Source organism: Amblyomma mixtum, chromosome 3, assembly GCF_055824585.1.
Source record: "Amblyomma mixtum isolate Tamu chromosome 3, ASM5582458v1, whole genome shotgun sequence".
NCBI classification, from domain to species: Eukaryota; Metazoa; Arthropoda; class Arachnida; order Ixodida; family Ixodidae; genus Amblyomma; species Amblyomma mixtum.
In genome coordinates this window covers 49,091,834-49,112,257 of record NC_143014.1, presented here as the reverse complement: position 1 = coordinate 49,112,257, position 20,424 = coordinate 49,091,834, and the positions used below count along the sequence as shown (strand labels likewise).

Below are 20,424 nucleotides of genomic sequence, written 5' to 3'. Positions count from 1 at the left end.
TTTGCTAGTCTTCTAGAGTCTGTAAAGGCAGACATAGTATTTGGTACTGAATCATGGTTAGATGCATCAATCAAGGATAGCGAGGTGTTTCCTAAAGAATTCATTGCTTACCGCAAAGACAGATTCCAGTTTGGCGGGGGGCGTCTTTCTGTTGGAGCATTCCTCTTTAAGATCATCATTACTAGATGTCGATTACGATGATGTTGAATCAATATGGTGTACACTTACGCTGCACGACAACTCGTCATACGCTGTTGGATCATTTTATCGCCCTCCCGGTTCTGATCTGAGCACTTTTGCAATCACTTTATGAAATTATTTCCGAGGTTTCCCAAAAACCGATATTGCTCGGGGGTGATTTCAATCTGCCGGATCTGCACTGGGGTGATGGCATGTGTGTAACCACAACAGGTTGTGGAATCGATATAGAAATGAAGAGCATCATAGATACTTTTGGCTTAGTACAGTACGTTCAGGAACCAACTAGGGATAAAAATGTTTTAGATCTTTTCTTTTCCAACTCTCCAGATCAAGTTAATGCTGTTCATGTTATTCCAGGCAGTAGTGATCATCAGGCGGTCATTGCATGCATAAAAGCATCGCATAGTAGACAAAAGAAATGTGAGTCAAGGCGAGTCTTTTTTTACTATAAAGGTGACTATGCTAGAATGTCCGAAAAATTACAAGATCACTTGCCCGTTTTTGAGTGCTTTTATGATGAGTGCGATATTCATGTTTTATGGCGTTTATTTGAGCAAAAACTTTTTGAACTGAGGGATGCACACGTGCCAAGTATAGATTCAGCTAGACTGAAGAAATGCAGAAAGCCGTGGGTGACTGCCAGTTTGATAAAAATGATAAGGAAAAGAAGGCGTGCGTACCTCAAGTTTAAGAGAACAAAACGTGAAGATGACTTTAGCAGATTACTTGTACTAACGCGTGAGCACAAAGAAAAACTAAAAACTGCGAAAGAGGAGTACTTTAAAACGCTGGACGTTAAAATGAAGGAAAACCCTAAACTTTTTTGGCACTACTTAAGGGAGTGTGGATCAGATTCATCTGGTGTAGGTGAAATCGTTTATAATCGACAGGTCATCTCAGGTGACTTAGAGAAGGCAACGTGTTTTAATAATCACTTCAAGTCTGTTTTCTCCCCTAACGATATCAACAGTCACCAACATTACAAAAGTTATGCACCAGCAATGCCACCAGTTGAAATAAGTGTAAGAGGGATTCTAGTGCTCCTAGAGGATATAGATGAATCAAAGGCCTGTGGTCCAGACGGCATATCACCCCGGTTGCTAAAGAACTGTGCTCATCCTATCTCACAGTATCTATGCCTTATTTATAAAAAAATCTTTGGATACAGGTCTTTTACCGCACGACTGGAAAATAGCTCATGTGGTCCCGATTCACAAAGGCGGATCAAGAAAAGATGTGTCAAATTACAGGCCTATTTCTCTAACATCAGTTTCATGCAAAATCTTTGAGCACATCTTATACACAGAAATAATGAACCACCTGGTAAAGAATGATTTGCTGATGAAGGAACAACATGGGTTCCGGAAAGGTTTATCATGTACTACTCAACTTGTTGAATTTTATCACGAACTTGTATCTGAAGTTGACCGCGGGGGCCAAACAGACTGCATATTTCTGGATTTTCGGAAAGCGTTTGACACTGTGTCACACCCACTCCTTCTCTATAAACTAAAAATGTTGAATCTGGACACAGCTGTTATAATATGGATTCAGAATTATTTGCTTGGCCGCTGCCAACGTGTAGTCCTAAACGGTGTATGTTCAGATTACGTTGATGTGACATCAGGGGTCCCACAGGGGTCGGTCCTGACGCCACTCCTGTTCTTAATCTATATAAATGATATTTCACTCGGTATCTCCTCAAGTATACGTCTGTTTGCAGATGACTGCGTTTTGTACAGGAAAATTAACAACGCCAATGATGTCGTTCAACTCCAAACTGACTTAACACTTATCCACGATTGGTGTCTGAAATGGAAAATGTCTTTGAATACGGAGAAATGCGCTCATCTTTGTCTTTCACGAAAAAAAATCAAAGTCCAAGCTCAGTATCGCATAAGTAATGAATTGATCACACAGAAGTGTACTTACAGATACTTAGGTGTTATACTAACAGATGACTGTTCCTGGAATGCTCACGTGGATCATGTGGTTACCAAAGCCGGTAGGGCACTAAATTTCATACAGCGGAGTTTAAGGTCTTCGCAGCCAAACCTCAAGAAAACTGCTTTTCTCTCTTGTGTTCGACCTATCATTGAATATGCCTGTATTGTATGGGACCCTGCACATCGGGTGTTAATTGAAAAACTTGAAAAAATTCATAACAGAGCAGCAAGGTTCGTCTTGGGCAGGTACGGGCGAAGGAATAGTTGTACAGCAATGAAAAAAGAATTGCAATGGGAACCACTCGCTTCCCGTAGAAGAAAATTGAGGCTAAAATTGCTGTACTTAATAGTTCACGGAAAAACGGGGATTGATTTTGAAAATTACTTAAAACAGCCCTTTTACGTTTCTCAACGACATGACCATTCCTGTAAAATTAGGGAGTACCGTACCAGGACGAACTTGTTTGCAAATTCATTTTTTGTTAAAACAGTGGAACAGTGGAACCGGCTTTCCGAAATGCAAGTGTGCTCTGCAAGTGAAGATGTATTTTTTGCCAATCTGTAACCCTCCTGCTATAACGCCTTCGGGCAAATGCGGGGTAACTCTTGAATAAAGAATAAAGAAATAAAAGCTTGTTGGGCCAGTTGGTGCATGGTAAGTAGAAAACCAGCAAAAAGGACGCGTTCACAAGGAGGAGAAGTACACACGACAACGCTGGAAACACAACTGAAAATTCTTTACTTGATGAATCGCCAACATCTGGACAGGGCGCACATGCACGAGAGCAACCAGAAACGTTAACAAAAACAACAAATACGAAATAGATTAAGCGATCGAAGAAAGCGTGTGGTAACCTATGTCCCATTCATGAAACTATACTCTTTTGCAGTGAACCTAACAGAGCTGTCGCTGATGCATTCAGTTCCTAACTGCTTGATTTTGAAGGCTTCTAAGATTTCTCGTTCTATCTGCGTTTTGCCGCTGCCAATGATTCTTACATTATGGAACAAAGGGCCAGTTGGTGCATGGTAAGTAGAAAACCAGCGAAAAGGACGCGTTCACAAGGAGGAGTCGTGTGCCGCAGTGCGCAATTGGCGCAGTCTAGTCTTTGCAGTGGTTACAAGATCAGCCTACGGCTTACTGAACCTTTACAAACCTCAGGGGAAATAAACTCTATATCAATGCACAAACACGTTTAAAATGTTCTGTACACCCCTACCCCACTACAGGCTATTCGATATTTGTCTCGGCGAAAATGCCAAGCACGTGCAACCAACAGCTTTACGAAAGGGAGGACAATTTCATGGGCCGCAGTGTGCAATTGGCGTAGTCTAGTGACTTCAACTTTTCAAACCATTTACTTCTTTCATATCAGCGAGACAGCTCGACATAGATGCAGGGACTCCGGAATGTTTTTGGGAGTGGGGGGGGGGGGGGGGCAAGTATTGTCTTTTCTTCATCATCATCATCAGCCGGACTAGACCCACTGCAGGGCAAAGGCCGCTCCCATATTCCTCCAATTAACTCGGTCCTGTGCTAGCTGCATCTACTTGACTCCTGCAAACTTCTTATTAATTATTAATGTTTTAATTCATTGTAGCCGTTTCAATTTTACATAATTGCATCCTTGCTTATTCTACATTGGTATATAAACTTTAAAAATGGTTGGAAATTTCATAATTACTGAAACCTGCGCAGACCACGCAAGTGAGTAAACGGATTCAAAAGCTGCGAGAAAAACATTTTTAACGTTTCTGAATTCGCACTCACACTAAAGCAAATGTGAACTGATATATTCATGCAAGTAGACATGAAAGTAGGCACTAGGTGCAAAGCTAGAGTGTCGCAGACTGACGAGCTTCAAGGCTAGCAGGACAAGAGGACATTGGGCAGGAGAGGTTTTCAAAGGAGGCCGAAGGTTGCTGTTCATTCTGCCGTTCTAAATACGAACTCTTTCATAACAGCATCGAAATGCAGGTCTGCAACTCTCTTCTTGTGCACATGGAGGAGGAGAAGGTGTGTCAGCCTCCTCTGTGTCATTCGATTGCGCAGAAATGTTTTTACTCTCTTCAGAGCACTGAAAGATCACTCTCCTGAAGCAGCTGACGCAGGCACAGAAAACATGAGTTGCAGATACCGGACAACCTGTTCCATCATATTACGCATGTCTGCAGACTTCCCCTGCACAATTTGTAAAATGCGTTCACTTGCGACCGGACCCTCGTCACGCAGGAGTGTTTGGAGAAGCACGAGTTGCGCTGAAAGCCTGCTGATGTCAAAATCTGTACGTGTGCTCCGAAAAGCTCATTTAAGTCATTTGACGCGAAGTTTCAACCTTCAGCAGCGTCAGTCAAAATGCGCTCGAGGCTAATCAGTTGCTCCATGCCAGGCTGTTCAAATCGCCATTGGATCTCAGTGGTGATACGATCGGTAGCGGCAAAAGCTCTTTTCTCTGTAATGGCTTGCCGTCAAGCGCTGCAAGCTCCTCAGGCTTGTCTGTGAATTGAAGCCTTCTGGGCGGCTGCGAAACTCTGGGCGCTCGAGGTTCCTTTAGACCTAACTCTATTGCTCTTGAGTTCGTCCGCTGCCACAGGACATCAAATGAGGTGTCAGGCCGTAGCCCTAACAAGCAGTCACAAGGAGCCTCTGCTGCTTCTTTTGCTCCTGCAGCGCGGTAAACTGGGCGTTGAAGCATCCTTGCCAATTCCTCGCACGGGCCAAACAGGGCTATAGAAAGGTTGATGCCGAATAAAGTTCTGAACTTCTTTAATACTTTCTCATATCCTTTCAAGGCTGTCTTGCCAGTGCCACTGAGAGAGCTTTGAGCTTGCATCAGTTCCTGCAAAGTTGCCTACACCCTTTCATATTTCTCAACGAGTCTTTCCATTGATTTCACTCTTACTGTCCACCTCGTTGAACACAGTGGTAGCCGTAGGGGTAGCAGTAGCAGTAGGGGGGGAAGTACAATGCTCGAATAAACAGTCTTCCTGTTCTTCGATTCGAGTATTGCATTGGAAACATCCTTTACAATATTGAGAGCGTCGCCGATGACATCACAGTTCCTTGCGACCTCCTGAAGTGCCAAGTCTAGGCAGTGGTTACTGCAGTGCACAAATATCGACCGTGGTTCAGATTCCGTAATCCTTTTCTGCACGCCAGTAAATCTGCCTGCCATGTTCGCGGCCTCATCAAAACAGTGCCCCCTTAGGTTCTCAAAGTCCAGGCCCAGATGCAAAATCATGTCCCTCAAGGCTTTATACGACATCTCGGCTCTGCTATCTGCTGCATTGTACATGCCAAGAAATTACTCACAAACTTCCAGTGTTATCCCGTCTACCAAATGCACACAAAATGTGAACTGCTCATTGCTTGTTACGTCAGTGGCGCCAGCAATGATTCCATAAAACGAACTGCATCTGATGCCTTTGATGATGCCTCGCTGAACGCTGTGCGCCATAATTTCTATGAGCTGGTTCTGTATGTCGCTGCTCCCTTGGGGCTAGCGTGCGACAGTGGTGGGATGTCGCAGGCGAGCCCCATGTAACAACCGGTATAAGTCTACATTTGGTACGTCTATGAGCTTAGACCGAAGCGGTGAGCACCGCTGATCGGGCGAACCGCATCAGCTATCGGGAAACATCCAGGGGGGGTGCTGCTAAGCCTAACGGCGCCGGGGCCTGCGATGGCCCCGGTCGGGGATCCCTCGGCTCTGGCGGCTCCAAATCAAGTCACCGGATACGACCCGCAGTCCTTGCAGATCGTAACAATGGATACCCATCAATCCGAGGATACGACTCAAGGCGAAGATCCTCTACCAACCGAGGACGACTACTTACAAGATATGGTCCGCGTCTGGCGCGGAAAGAAGAACGCGGCGGCGGCATCGAGGGACGCTGGTGCTGGTGCCACCCAGCAACAGGCACCGGCTAGCTCTGCGCATACGCAGGGTGGGAGTGCACTGAACGCAGCCTCGAAGAGCTCCAAGCAACTCCGGTGGCGGCCGCAGAACACGCCGCGCATTGAAAAAGATGACATCGTTGTGGTGCTGAAACCAAGAAACACGGTCGACCTCAAGGCAACGTTTGGTCCTGGACAAGCCGGCGCTGCAGTCCGCAGCCTCCTTGGGGACGACGCAAATGCTGCACTTGCGGTGTGGCCCGTTTGGGACCAAAACGTCCTTGTATGCGCACTGAAATCAGTCGACGCCGCGGAGAAGCTACTCCGGGATATTGTGCTGCCGATAGGGGAACGCGAGCTACCGTTCCGGGGACACCCTAAACTCTCCGGTGCATTCTGTCGAGGCGTCGTGACTGTTTCGCCAGACGAAACGTCTGAAAGCGTTAAAAGAAAACTCAGTGCGGAACAAAATGTGGTGTCTGTGCGCAAGCTAGGGGGAACGCCGGTTGCGGTGATCACCTTCGCGGGGACCAAGGTGCCACGGACGGTGTTGTACAGCTACGAACGGCTCCCTGTTCGCCTGTACAAGAAAACAGTGCCAGCATGCCACCGCTGTGGCACAGTGGGCCATCGAGCCGATGCGTGCCCGCGACCGCAGCCGGGACGCTGCAAACGCTGCGGAGTCCAGGTTTCCGATGCCACTCCTGAAGGCCTGGCGGAACATGACTGTGTTCCGAGCTGCCTCATCTGCGGAGGCGGCCACCCTACCGGAGCTCCTGGCTGTGCTGGGCGGTTCCGGAAAGCCATCAAACCGAGCTCCCCATCCGGATCGAAACCGAAGAAAAAGACGGGGCCCAAGCAGGCTCCTCCGCCCAAGGCCAAGAAAGCGCCAGCCGATCAGGAAATCAAGGCCAAACCCGGCACATCGAAACCTGTCAAGTCCGGGACCCAGGCGGTGCCCCCGGTCCTCAACGCCAGGGACTTCCCGCCCTTGGCACCCATCAAATCACAGGTGAGCAGTTGGAGTAGGGCAGTCTCTGGGCCCCCTACCCGTCCCTCCCCTACCGAAACCGCCCTACAGCAGCAGGTAGAGGAGCTCAGGCGCCAGAACCAAATTCTAGCGCGCAAAATTCAGGAATTAGAGGCCAAACAGGCCGGGTCATCCGAACTAATGCAAGAACCTGAGCCAGATGACGAGGATGACGGATCATCCGTAACATCTTGCCTCACTAGCGTCTCGCGGCAGAGCGGGGACACGGTAGTTGGATCAGCTGGTCGCGTCGCCGGCCTAGAGGCACTGCAGCGCCAAACCGAGCAACTGGAGGAGCAAGTGGCGGCCCTCCCGAATCAAATCATGTAAGCAGTCCGCGAGTCCTTCCAGGACATGTTCAAGGCAGCTTTAACGCAAGCACTTCCCGACCTTATGGCCCAGGTCACTGACTCGGTCCTTAAAGCCGTGCAGCCCTGGGTCAGCACCCAAATTCAGAACGCCACTAGCTCCGATTCCCCTCACCTCAAACGTAAGACAGCCTCCCGCCAGGCAGCGAAGGAACACGGTTCAGGCTCGGCAGCTGTTGGGTCGGTGCGGCCCCTCGCTGGGGTTGCGCTGGCTCCCGGCCAGAGCTAGTCCGCTCGCCCGTAAATAAATAGAACAAGATGGCTTGCACATCTAATAGGAATGATAAAAACCTTGAAAAATTCCAAATCATCCAATGGAACTGCAGGGGTTTCAGGGCTTGGAAAAAACGGTCACACCTCCAGCTCTACCTGCAGTCCCTAGGTGACATGCCGGCACTCGTTGCCCTGCAGGAGCCCGGCATAGACGCTAAATTATCAGGCTACAGCACCTTTCAGGGGGGCCCCTCTACGTGCATCCTGGTGAATAAGGCTTACACCGGGGTTCAGGTCGACTTAGACTTGAGTACCGAGCAAGAATATACAATGGTCCGGGTACTGCCTCTCAGACGCCGCGACCCGTCAATACATATCCTCAACATATACTGCCCTCCGCATAAGCCGCGCGTAACTTTTAATGAAATCTTCCTTCGCGCGATAAAAATGGCAGCCAAAGAGCCTCTAGTGATCGTTGGAGACTTCAATGCTCCCAGCCTTCATTGGGGCTACCACTTCGAACAGGCAAGAGGACGTAAGCTGGCGGAGCTCATCTCCACCCTCAGCCTCACGTTGCTCACAGACCCGGCGTATCCCACCCGAGTGGGGAATTCGGTAACCCGCGACACGTGTCCAGACCTTTCTCTTGTTAAAAATGCTAGAGCGGCTGTTTGGGAGAACTTGGGAGATTCTCTAGGCAGCTCACCGATTGGCACAAATTCCGAAATAACACTATCCCTCCCGTCCTATTTTCCGGCGGCTACGCGGAGTGGGCTAACCACATATACAACATTCAGAAACAACACGTCACAACACTACAAACCACCGAAGAGATCCCCGCAGTGGACACCCACCTCCTGCATTTGTGGGAGGCGCGCCGGAGCTTAACTAAACGGTGGAAAAAGCAGAAAACTAATCGCAAATTACGCGACCGCATAGTCAAACTCACAGAGCAAGCTGCAGCGTATGCTGCCGAACTCTCAGATTCAAATTGGATAGCACGCTGCGACGCCGCAGCTCATCAGATGAGCTCGAAGGGGACGTGGCGTCTCTTTCGCAGTCTAATCGACCCCTCTCAAACGAGAGGGGAGACGCAAAAGCAGCTCCGGCGGGCTCTGCAAGGGTATCAAGGTACGACGGCGCAACTTGCGGACACTCTGTGCGACAGATATCTTTGTCGTACGGAGGACCCGCCTGAGCCTGAGTACATGTACTCTGGCAGGCCTAATGAAACACTTGATGCCCCTTTTGAGTTGCACGACCTTAAGGCCGCCTTAGCAAAAATGCGCCGGGGTACGGCTCCGGGACGGGATCACATAACAGTGAACCTGTTGGCGAACCTACCGGACTCAGCCTACCTCCATTTATTAGAATACATCAACCAGATCTGGGACGGGCGTCCACTCCCTCCCGAGTGGAAAACGTCACTTGTGACGTTTATCCCTAAAACAGGTAAGGCCGTGAATACGGACAACCTGAGGCCCATATCACTGACCTCATGTGCGGGCAGGCTTATGGAGACGATGGTTCGGGATCGCCTCTCTCCATACCTGGAGAGTAAGGGCTTCTTTGCAGTCACCATGTTCGGGTTTCGCCCCCACATGTCTGCACAGGATGTCCTTCTCCAGCTGCACAGGGATGTAATACGACCCACAACTATGCAACACAATGACAAAGCCATCCTCGCCCTTGATCTGAAAGGGGCTTTCGACAATGTTAAACACGGAAGCATCCTGGCCAACTTGAGTTCTACCGATTGTGGGGCTAGGGCCTACGTGTATGTAAGAGATTTCTTGACTAATCGCCAGGCCTTTCTTCGGATTGAGGGCGAGGAATACGGCCCTTACATGATGGGAACACGGGGTACCCCTCAGGGAGCGGTGTTATCACCACTCCTGTTCAACATAGCTATGATGCGCCTCCCAAGCCAACTGGCCCGGGTGGAAGGCATTCAACACGCGTTATATGCAGACGACATTACAATTTGGACCACTGAGGGGAGCCTTGGGGACATGGAGGCCCGCCTTCAGCAGGCCGCTTCCATAGTCGATGCGTATGCTATTGACTGTGGACTCCAATGTGCTCCAGCGAAATCAGAGCTTTTGCATGTCAGAGCGAACCCAAAGGATAGGACAGCAATTCACATCTCTCTGTCAGGAGGTCCTATTAGAGAGGTGGAGGAGCTCCGTATTCTGGGCCTTTTCATTCACCACAGACTCAGACCGGACTCCACCATTCTGAAACTCAAGAGAGTAGGCGAACAGGTAGGGCGCATGATCCGCCGCGTTTCCAACAAGCGGGGCGGTCTGCGGGGCAGGGACGCGCTTCGGCTCGTCTATGCCTTCGTGACTAGCCGGATCCTCTACGCCGTGCCATATCTCCGCACTACTAAGCAAGACGAGGCGCGAATAGACGCCGTCATCCGCAAGGCAACTAAGCGAGCCCTGGATCTCCCGGTGGCTACCTCTAATGCCAAACTCAAGGCATTGGGGGTGCTAAACTCCTACCAGGAGCTGCGGGAGGCCCACCTTGTGAACCAATACACGCGGCTGATGCAGACGGCCCCTGGGCGCCGCCTGCTAAACCGCTTACACATCCAACACGACTGCACTCCAGAGGAGGCGGAGCGTATCCCAGTACTGTGGCGCCATATGCTCTGGGTCTCCCCGCTCCCCCGTAACATGGACACCGACATGCACGTAAACAGGCGACAAGCGCGGGCTCGGGCTCTTGAGAGACAACACGGCTCCCGACCTGGTGTATATTATGTAGACGTAGCAGGCCCATCGCCCACGGGATTTTACACGGCCGCTGTCGTTCACCAGGAAATGCACGTTGATGGACTCTCCTTTCGAGTCCCGAATTCAATGCGAGCCGAGGAAGTAGCGATAGCGCTTGCTGCCGCCCACGCCAATTCGAGAATCATCATTACGGACTCCCGAAAAGCATGTGATCATTACTTGGCAGGGGAGATCTCCCCCTTAGCTGCTTGTATTCTAAGACGAACTGCCACTGATCCAACACCCAAAAGAATCATTTGGGCTCCTGGCCACCAGGGCTTACGAGGTAATGAGGCCGCTGACGCGGCTGCCCGAGCGCTTACTCACCGGGCTCCTCATCCCAGCTCTTCTGGCTCGGAGACTAACCAGCCGCTGCTGCGATTCAAGGAAATTATAACGCATTATAGCGACATCCACCGCCTTTTCCCGGCCCCTGCAAAGGGGCTGAGTAAGACGGAGGAGCGAACTTTAAGGCGCCTGCAGACAGGTACTCTACTCTGTCCTGCAATCTTAAAGCATTACGATCCTAACACGGATGGGCGATGCCCACTGTGGGGAGACCTGTGATATTTTCCACATGGTGTGGGCATGTACTCAAAATCCCCACCTCCCCCCTTCCCCTACCCCTTCCAGAGAGGCATGGGAGACTGCCCTTCTCAACTGCTCCTTGCTTGAGTCCCAAAGGGCTCTGGTGAAACGGGCTAGAGACGGGGCATTGTCATGCGGTGTCCCGGACTAGGGACGCCGACCATGTAGCGGGGCCACTCTGTGGCTCCCAAACTCTATTTCAGTAATTAAAAGTTTTCACCACCACCACCACCCCCCCCCCCCCTGCACCCCGGTTCCGGAGTCCCTGCATAGATGGCACTAGACGAACAGTAAGTCGTGCTTTCCTACACCGATGTTTTACACCGGCTGACGAAAACGAAAAGAGCATTCTACTTACCTGTACAGGTGGATGAGGACTGCAGCAATGTGTTTGCATTTTGCTGAAAGTCCAGCTGTGCAGGAACAGGTCCCCTGGACCACCGCAGGCTCTTGAAAACACTTGTCCCCTTCACTGATATCTCATGCGGGTCTGAACCCATGCCGGATGACTGTACGCACAAAGCGACAATATGTGTCGCTATCGATTTTGTTTTTTGCGCCAATTAAGATGATGTGTCCTGCACCGAGGACTCGTTCGCCCTCAATGAAACGTCGGGAGGTTACATCGCAATTCAAGAACCCCACTACGACCCATGCTATGGCCCCTAGAGACAAATTTTGCGTGACCCTCCCTCGATGGAATGTATGGATGATAATGGCTTTACCCTTTGTATCGGGCGGCAGCTTGCGCCACCTAGCCTATACTTCCCCCATTGTTAATTGATTTTTCTTTTCCCTTTCTTTCAGTTTCGCTCTTACAATGTCTAGTTTGGATATCTTTTTCCCCTCCAAATTCACCCCTCTCTTGATTTCCTCCACCAATCTTCCAACCTCCCCTTCGTCAACGTCACGCCTTTCCCATCCACTCGCCCGTCCTCCCCAGCAAATCCCAGCGCTATCTCTATGTCTTTTGCTGTCCCCTCTGGGAGGGCTATGCGGAAGTTCTGCGCACCTCAGAACAAAGTGCTCTATGGTCTCCATTTCTGTTTTACAAGCAGAGCACAAAATATCCACTTCTTCAAATTTGGACCTATACGTTTTTGTTCTCGGAGTCCCTGTCCTAGCCTCAAAAAGCAGTGAACTGCCCTGCGAATTATCAAATAATCGCAATTTTTGAATGTCCTGTTTTCGTGCCCTATATATACTTAGGGCCTATTTTTCCTGCATTCTTTCTTTCCACATCTTTCTTTCCGTCTCCTTTACCTCCGCTTTCACGCTAGTATTTTGTTGCGTCCCATCCCTCACCCGTAAATACTTCATTCTTAGCTTTCGGGTTCTATTTGTCCATTTTGTGTTAATACTTTTCATGCACAGATACTTGTACACCTTTTTTGCCCACATTGTTTAATCCATTTGGGTTAGTCTCTGATGATATTTCAGTTTGCTGGTTGCCTCCCGAACCTCGAACGACGCCCAGCCCATATCTCCCTGGACTCCCTCATTCGGAGTGTTCCCATGGGCTCCCAAGGCTAGCCTTCCTACCCTTCTCTGCCTGACCTCTAGACTTGACTGTATTTCTGATTTCATGCACAGGACTACATTTCCAAATGTGAGGCCCGGTACCATGATACCCTTCCATACTCTGACCACCTCATACCTATTATAGTTCCATAGTGCTCTATGTTTCATAATGTCTGAATTCCTTTTTCCTTTATCCTTCAGAATCCTCTCATGCTCTTCCAGATATTTTTTCCCTTCACTTAGCCACACACCTAGATACTTATAAGTTCTCACATGGTCTATCATAGTGTCCTGTATTTCTAGTGGTTTCCCCTCTCATCATTATATATCATTATCCCTGACTTCTCTCTACTGAATTGGAGTCCTAGCTTCCATAATCCATAACTACAGCGCAAACGACAGGACAGAGATGAAGAAGGGACACCACACAGCGCTGTGTGGTGTCCCTTTTTCATCTGTGGTGTCCCTTCTTCATCTCTGTCCTGTTGTTTGCGCTGTAGTTATGGATCATCGAAAACACCAACTCGCCCAACAAATGCTTTAGTCCTAGCTTGTTGCCCTCCTCACCACAGATCTTAACTAGTTCCTGCAGCCTACCTCGCTTGTCTGCTAGTAGTACGATGTCATCCGCATACATTAGTCCAGCCAGCACTTGGTTTACCTTCTGACCTTCCGGCATATAACTCACGTCAACTCCTACCCTACTCTCTTCCAATCTCTTTTCCATTTGACTCACGTATACCATGAAAAGTAGGGGTGATAGTGGGCAGCCCTGTCTTAACGCTCTTAATTTTAGCTGGTTTTGTAGTTTCTCCCTCTCATGTTACTACCACCTCATTGTCTGAATATACACGTTGTAGAAAGTCCACCAGATTTCTATCGGCACCATATCTCTTCAATTGGTCTCAAAGTTTTTCCTGATTGACATTGTCATATGCCCCCTTAATGTCTAAAAATGCCATCCATAGAGGCCTCCGACTTGCCTCATCTATCTCTATACACTGTGTTATGACAAATTGATTGTCCTCCAACCGTCTGTCCTTTCGGAAACCGTTCTGCAATTCTCCCAAGATCTCCTCTCACTCTGTCCATCTTCCATTCTCATTTTCACCATCTGCTTTGCTAGCCTGTATATAACTGATGTGACCGTAATTGGTCGGTAGGATTTAATGTTGTCTTTGTTTCCCTTGCCTTTGTATATTAGTCTCATCCTGCTCACTTTGCTGTCTTTTGGAACGTCTCCTCTCCCTACTACTTTTTCAATGATCTGTCGTAATTTCAATTTGCTTTATTCGCCTTGTATGGTAATTAATCTCATAGGTATGCCGTCTAGTCCTGCCGCTGTTCCAATGGGAACCTTGCCTTCTATTCTGTCCCAGTCCCCTGCTGTTCTCTCTCTAGGCTCTTCCTCCCCTGTCCCATTGCTGTCCCTGCTCTCCTCTAGTCTGTCTGCCACAGGCTCTGCAAATACTGCTTCGATTGTTTGCCCGATAAATTCTTGTGCTTCCCCTCCCTCTACCCTTTTTCCATCCTTGTAGCCTTCTGTGCTCCCAGAACCTCTTTGCAGCATTCCTATCTTTCCTATTTACCTCCATCATCCACTGGACTCCTGCCTTTCTTATTTTGGCTTGGACTAATGCTGCTGCCTCCCTTTTGCTCTCAAGGTATTCATTCCATTTTGCATCCACTTCGCCTGGTGCCCCCCCCCCCTTTTTTCTGTGCAAATCTCTGTTCCCTAGATGCCTCTTGTCGTCGCGCTATGGCCGCCTTCACCTCCCTGTCCCACCAGCTTTTTGGTGTGCGTCTTCCCTTTCTTCTTCCCTTTTTGCTTCGGGCCTTCTCCAACTCCCCTTGAAAAACCCCCACTAGGGCATCATATGTCCACTCCCTATACGGCTGCTTGGATACTATGTGAGGTTATGTTTGCTTTCCCTCCCTTGAGTTCCTACTGCTGGTATTGCACTACCAAATGTAATTTTGATTCTTCTGTGGTCGCTTCCCAGGCTTTTCATACCTTCTTTGTCAATTTCCATGTCCCTTAACCTGTCATACAGTCTGTGAGACATTAAGCAATAGTCAATAGTTGAGTGCGAGTTATTCCTTGCCCATGTTACTTTCCCTTCGCATTTTATTTCTGTATTAACCATTACTAGACCATGGGCATCGCAGAATTCTCCTAACATCATCCCCGTTGCATCTGTAGCTTCGTCAAAGTATTCCAAGTGAGCATTCATATCTCCCAAGATGATTATTTCCTGATGCGAGCCTAACTCCCTGATGTCTTGAGACATACATCCGAAATACCCTTTATTCTCCTCACTCGACTCACTCCCTGTTTTAAGGTATAGAAACACTATTATTGTTCTTAGACTCCCCACTATGCCCTGGAGCCATAGATACTCTCTGTAGTTCTCTCTTACCCTTTTCCAATCTTGCCCCTTTACTAATGCCCCTACGCCTCCACCTTTACGGTCCCTCTCTTTTCTGTTACACCCTATCCAAGTGTAACCTGCAATGTGTGGCGGTTCTTCCATGTCTCTCAGGTGAGTTTCCGCAACCGCATATACCCCAATGTTTTCAGATTTTAGTTGTTCTTCGATTTCATCCCATTTAATTCGACTTCTTCCCCCTTGCATGTTAATGAACCCAACACTGAGAGGTTGTTTCCTTTTCGTTCGCCGTGCCCCTGTCCTGCCCCCCCTCCCCTCCTTTCACATTTGCTGCCTAGCTCCTTGGCCTGCAGGGGTATCCTACGTGCCTGTAAAAAAGCAAGTGCCCTACGGCCCATCCTCTTCCCAACCTGCCATCCCACTGGCTCGGCGTAATGGATGCCATCAGGGCAGAATGGGGGAGAGTTTCTGTCTCTGTAAATCATCCGGTTGACATCCATCACATCGCACCTGAGTTGGCCCTCATGACCTGGTCTTCAATGCGTAGGCCCTGTCCCCTGATCTCTGGGACTGTGCACAGAACAATGTGCACTGCCTCAGAGGTCGCCCTGAGTTTTTCCACCTGTCTGTATTTGTTTTCCCAGGTGCTTCCCTCTATCCTGCAACACATCGTTGACCCCCGAGAACCATGAGGTTCTCACCTTTCATGTTGTCCCAAAGCTTAGCCTTGGCCTGTTCTTCCACCTCTCTAAAACACCCACCTGGAATGCTCTTGGCCTGAACCTTCTCATTGTACTTAACCATTTTTAGTGGTGCTCGTTTCACTCTGTGTACATTTGAGCTTCCCACTACCCAAACCTTCCTACTGCTGCCCGGCTTTGCTTGGTCTACACCCTGCTCCTGTTGCGTTTCTGGTATTGACCCCTGGGTCCCCTCTATTACACGGTACTTCTGTTCTCTGCCTTCTCCGACTGCTCGCCTCTCTTCGACTTTGGCGCCCCCTGCAGGTCGCTTGACTTGCGAACTGGCTGCGCCGTCTGCCAAAGACTCCCTCTAGTCCTTGTAAAAGCCTGTCGATAGCTTAGTGGTCCAGCGTGGTATAAAAATCGTCGAGTTGAGTGGGCCGCTAAAGCAGCGACAGCGACGTGTCTCCGGGCGCAGATTCTGTCACACGCAGGGTTGCCAGGTTTGGCTACTTTGCGCCAAATTGGCTACTTGGCTACTTTTTGGCTACATTTGCATTCGAAGTTAGGACTGAATTATAGACCTATTTTTCCTAACTTCGAATGCAAATGTAGCCAAAAAGTAGCCAAATTGGCTACTTGGCTACTTTTTGGCTACATTTGCATTCAAAGTTAGGCATGAATATTAGACCTATTTTTTCGCCAATGGTCCCAGTGTATCTTTGCTTGAGTGCGTTAGAAGGCCACGCATGAACACTATTATTCTACTGTGCCTGCCCTTTTGTTGAAAATTTACCTGTAATCATCTCCTAGACATAAAATACTTCTCGCTCCTGTGTCCACTTATTGTTTTCCCAGCCGAGACTCCGAAACTCTGGCTTGCAATGCTGATATGTAGCTTCCTTAGAACTAACAATAAGAAATGTCCTATCTCCACTCAATTAATACGCCTCAGGTAAATTGGCTATTTGGCTACTTTTTGGCTACATTTCCATTCGAAGTTGGGACTGAATAATAGACCTATTTTTTCAGCAATGGTCCCAGTGTATCTTTGCTTGAGTGCGTTAGAATGCCACACGTGAACACTATTATTCTACTGCGCCTGCCCTTTAGTTGAAAATTTACCTGTAATCATCTCCTAGACATAAAATACTTCTCGCTCCTGTGCCCACTTATTTTCCCAGCCGAGACTCCGAAACTCTGGCTCGCAATGCTGATGTGTAGCTTCCTTAGAACTAACAATAAGAAATGTCCTATCTCCAGTCAATTAATACGCCTCAGGTAAATGAGGAAGTGACTTACTATTTAGCTCATATACCTTGTCCTTATGTCCTCAGTTGAATATTGGTCCAAAGCAAGTTGATCGGCCGCACATGCCAGCCCGGCAGCCACTTGTATGATGCTGAGAATTACAGTCCTGGTTGAAATTTTTCAGGGCCTATGGTTTCTTTTTAGCTGGTTAGTGGGGAACGTGAAAGACCAAAGAGTTCTGAAACATGATGACAAAGGATCTCCGTATCGCACAGCGATATAGAGCTTCAGGGGAGCCATAAGTGGCTGAAAAGCAAACCCATATGGTCTGAAAACCTTTGGCCAAGACAGCATGCTTTCTATGCCTTCAATACATATGAACTGCAAGTGGCGTTCAGTCTGTTTTTGCAATGGAAAGCTGGAAAAAAAAGATCACAGGAGGAAAACAGAAAAAAAACACGGATATGAAATCATGCCCTCGTTTACAGAGCAGTGAAGAAATTTCGTGCAAAAACGCCATGCATGCCATATTTGTATGGGAATGCAATTTGTTATGGCAGTGGCTTAGAAACCCAAATTATTTCTCCTCTGCAGGGAAGAAAAACTCTTATGGTAACTTTTCCCACATTTTCACTGCCTTCAGAAATGCTTCGCGCGTTTCCGTCGTCATGTCCAATGATGTTCATGCGTTACCTTCCATTTGATTTGATGCTTTTATACTTGTTATTGGCATCCACTGTTAACTTGCTTCCTGCAAGAATTACAAATTTCTTGCGACTTTTATACATATGGCATACTTCTCGTGCCGCTTTTCTGCAATTTTGGCGCTTTTTGGCTACTTTTGTGATTTTGTGGTGCTTTAAGGTTAGGGCCTGGCAACCCTGGCTCTGGGCGCGCTGTAAAATACGACAGTTTGTCTCAATGTGAGTTTGTCCTAGTCATGGAAGAAGATCCAAATGAAGACATTCATCAGAATGTGCCGGCCCGCCCGGTGGCTGGGGACGAGGCGGCCGCAGATGAGGACTCGAATGACTCGTGCTACATCGTCGAGTCAGCGGCTGTGCCTCAGCACGAGGCAACGGAGGCACCCCCTGACGACCCTGACACCGACACCGAGGACCAGACGCCACCCCGTAAGAAAAAAAAGAATTTCGGGCAGAAGGAGCCCTACAGCTGCAAGACATGTGGCATCCAGTTCAGAACGCGTGCTGGCCTCTATTATCATTTAATTCACAGTGACAGGTGTGGTGGTGGTAACGGCGGCGGCGGCGGCGGCCGCCGGCGCCGCGGCTGCCGCGGCGCCGGCGGCAGCGCCAGCGGTGGCGGCAGTGCCAGTGCCAGTGCCACTGGCAACACTGCAGCTGCCAGCATGGCTGACGATGATACACCTTCGGCTGCAACGCTTCAGGAGGACAGCGGCGGGTCGAGCACTGTGCCCTGGGGAGACGGCCCCTTTGGAGGAGCACGTGGCGGTGGCCCTTTGGGGGACAGTCCCCTGGCTGGATTGAGCAAGTTTCCAGACTCCTTCCTGAAGATGCACGGCTCATCGGAGGAGGGCGGCGCCCCCACTGGTCCCCTGCACCAGCAACTGCCCACGTGTGGCCCCGGACTGCAACAGCAGCAGCAGCACAGTGCCAGTGGGAAACCCCTGGCCAACCCCATTCCCTACTGTGACTTGTGCCTGGGTGACAACAGCGAGAACAAGAAGACCTGGCAACCCGAGGAGCTCATTTCCTGCTCAGACTGTGGCCGCTCGGCTCACCCATCTTGCCTGCAGTTCACACTGAACATGACAGTATCAGTAAAGAAATATCGCTGGCAATGCATGAAATGCAAGTCTTGCTGGCTCTGCAGAACTTCGGACAATAACGACCTGCTGCTGTTCTGCAATGTCTGCGACCGGTGCTACCACGTGTACTGCCTCCAGCCACCCCTGTCCAATCCACCTGAAGGCCTGTGGAGCTGCCATCTGTGTGTGGAAGAATATGGCAGAGCAGAGCAGCGACCATCAGCAGCAGGAACCCCTCCCTGAGGTCAACCCACAGTTCACTCTGCTCGAGGCTGGTCAGCTGGATTTGTGGCAAGTTTGAAGCAAAACAGCTTGAAGATACAAATAAAGTTTTGAGTTCTTGTAGGCCAAAATAAAAAATATATAGATGGTTTAGCGTGGCTCTGGCACCTCTCTCTTCTTTCACTCCCACCGTCCCCTCTTTTTGCGTTTCGCTTCCACTGTTATGCGGGCGCCATGGCTGCTGTAGGCTCTGTGAATGTCTAATGGTGGCTTAGGCATCATGAACCCACGGTCAGCTGCCGAATACACTAAAGCACTGTGCTGGGATTGAATGGCGTCCACCTGCACATCATGAGTACTGCTTTTTCAGTCATATCAATTTCTATGCAACATCGGCGAGGAACCATTTTTTATTTTTGCAGTTTTTACAGTTGGTTTCCGTCATCTCTGCGGGTTTCAAGTGGCTACTACAGAATCAGGATTATGGGTATGAATGACGCTTAAGGCACCTGAACACAATGAATAATGCTTTTTCGATCATGTTTATCAATTTGTATTCAATATATGCACTGGAAACCTTTATTCTTTTGAAGTTTTTAGTTTTGCCGTGCGTTTTCATCAACTCTGCGTGTTTCAGGTGTTGATTATAAAAAAGTCGATTTTTTTGTTTCCTTTAAAAGTAGCTAAAAAAACGCTCTTATGCAGTTTAGTCAAGCACGAGATATATGAAAAAAGTGGAATATAATCAAACGAAGTTGCATGCTTTACTTTAAAATCACCCATTACAATAGATCTTTGATAGGTGCTTAAATTTGAGTTGCAAAATATCGCCTTTCGAGTAGCTTTTCTCGCGTATTCGAAAGACAGCCATCATAATGGACAACCTTGATAAATGGACACAGAAAAATGCTTTGCAAATTAATGTTAGCAAAACAAAACCAGTCATTTTTCAAGCCAATAATAAGCAAGTCACGCTGACGAAACAAATGTTTTAGATCTTGTGTGCTGGAAATGGTATCACAGTTCCAACCCCCTCGGCCTTGTGTTTAATCAGTAAATGTGCTGGGGTGTCCAGATGCTTGCCTTATGTCATTCTTATTTGTCACATATAACTGAGCTCCTTATCGCAACAGTAAAATCTTACCATCTCGTGTTATGCTGTTAGTTTATTACTCTTCATTCCATTCTTGCATTAGCTACTGTAGCCTTATCTGGGAGCTGCAACGTAGGAAAATCTGAACAAATTACTTGTACAAGAAAAGAAAGCTTTACGTATTGTTAATAACTGCCTAGGTTAGATCACACAAGAAAAAGTTTTTAGATCAAAAATTTATTCCAGTTACAAAACTAGCCAAACGTTTAAATAGGAGCTCTTGATTAAAACACTGCTTACTGGAAATCTTCGAGGCTTGACACAACACGAAGCAAGCTATCGAACAAGAAATAAGGACGTGTTGGAAACTAAAACGTTTCAGACAAGATGCGGTCTGAAAATTTTAGAGAACGAGCTTCCAGATCTTCTTACTGATCTTCTGACACACCCC

General features: G+C 48.5%; 2 protein-coding genes and 1 pseudogene across 3 annotated transcripts in view; 2 read left to right on the top strand and 1 right to left on the bottom strand.

Moving 5' to 3' along the window:
- Window positions 1-20,424, top strand: part of LOC149350121 (uncharacterized) — a 602,760-nt gene that overhangs the window by 360,370 nt on the left and 221,966 nt on the right. The window lies entirely within an intron of this gene.
- Window positions 3,874-4,532, bottom strand: LOC149350132 (uncharacterized; annotated as a pseudogene).
- On the top strand, window positions 17,749-18,987 carry LOC149350131 (uncharacterized). Its single transcript, XM_089576849.1, has one exon. The coding sequence runs from the start codon at window positions 17,810-17,812 to the stop codon at window positions 18,899-18,901; it is 1,092 nt and encodes a 363-aa protein (XP_089432975.1). The 5' UTR covers window positions 17,749-17,809; the 3' UTR covers window positions 18,902-18,987.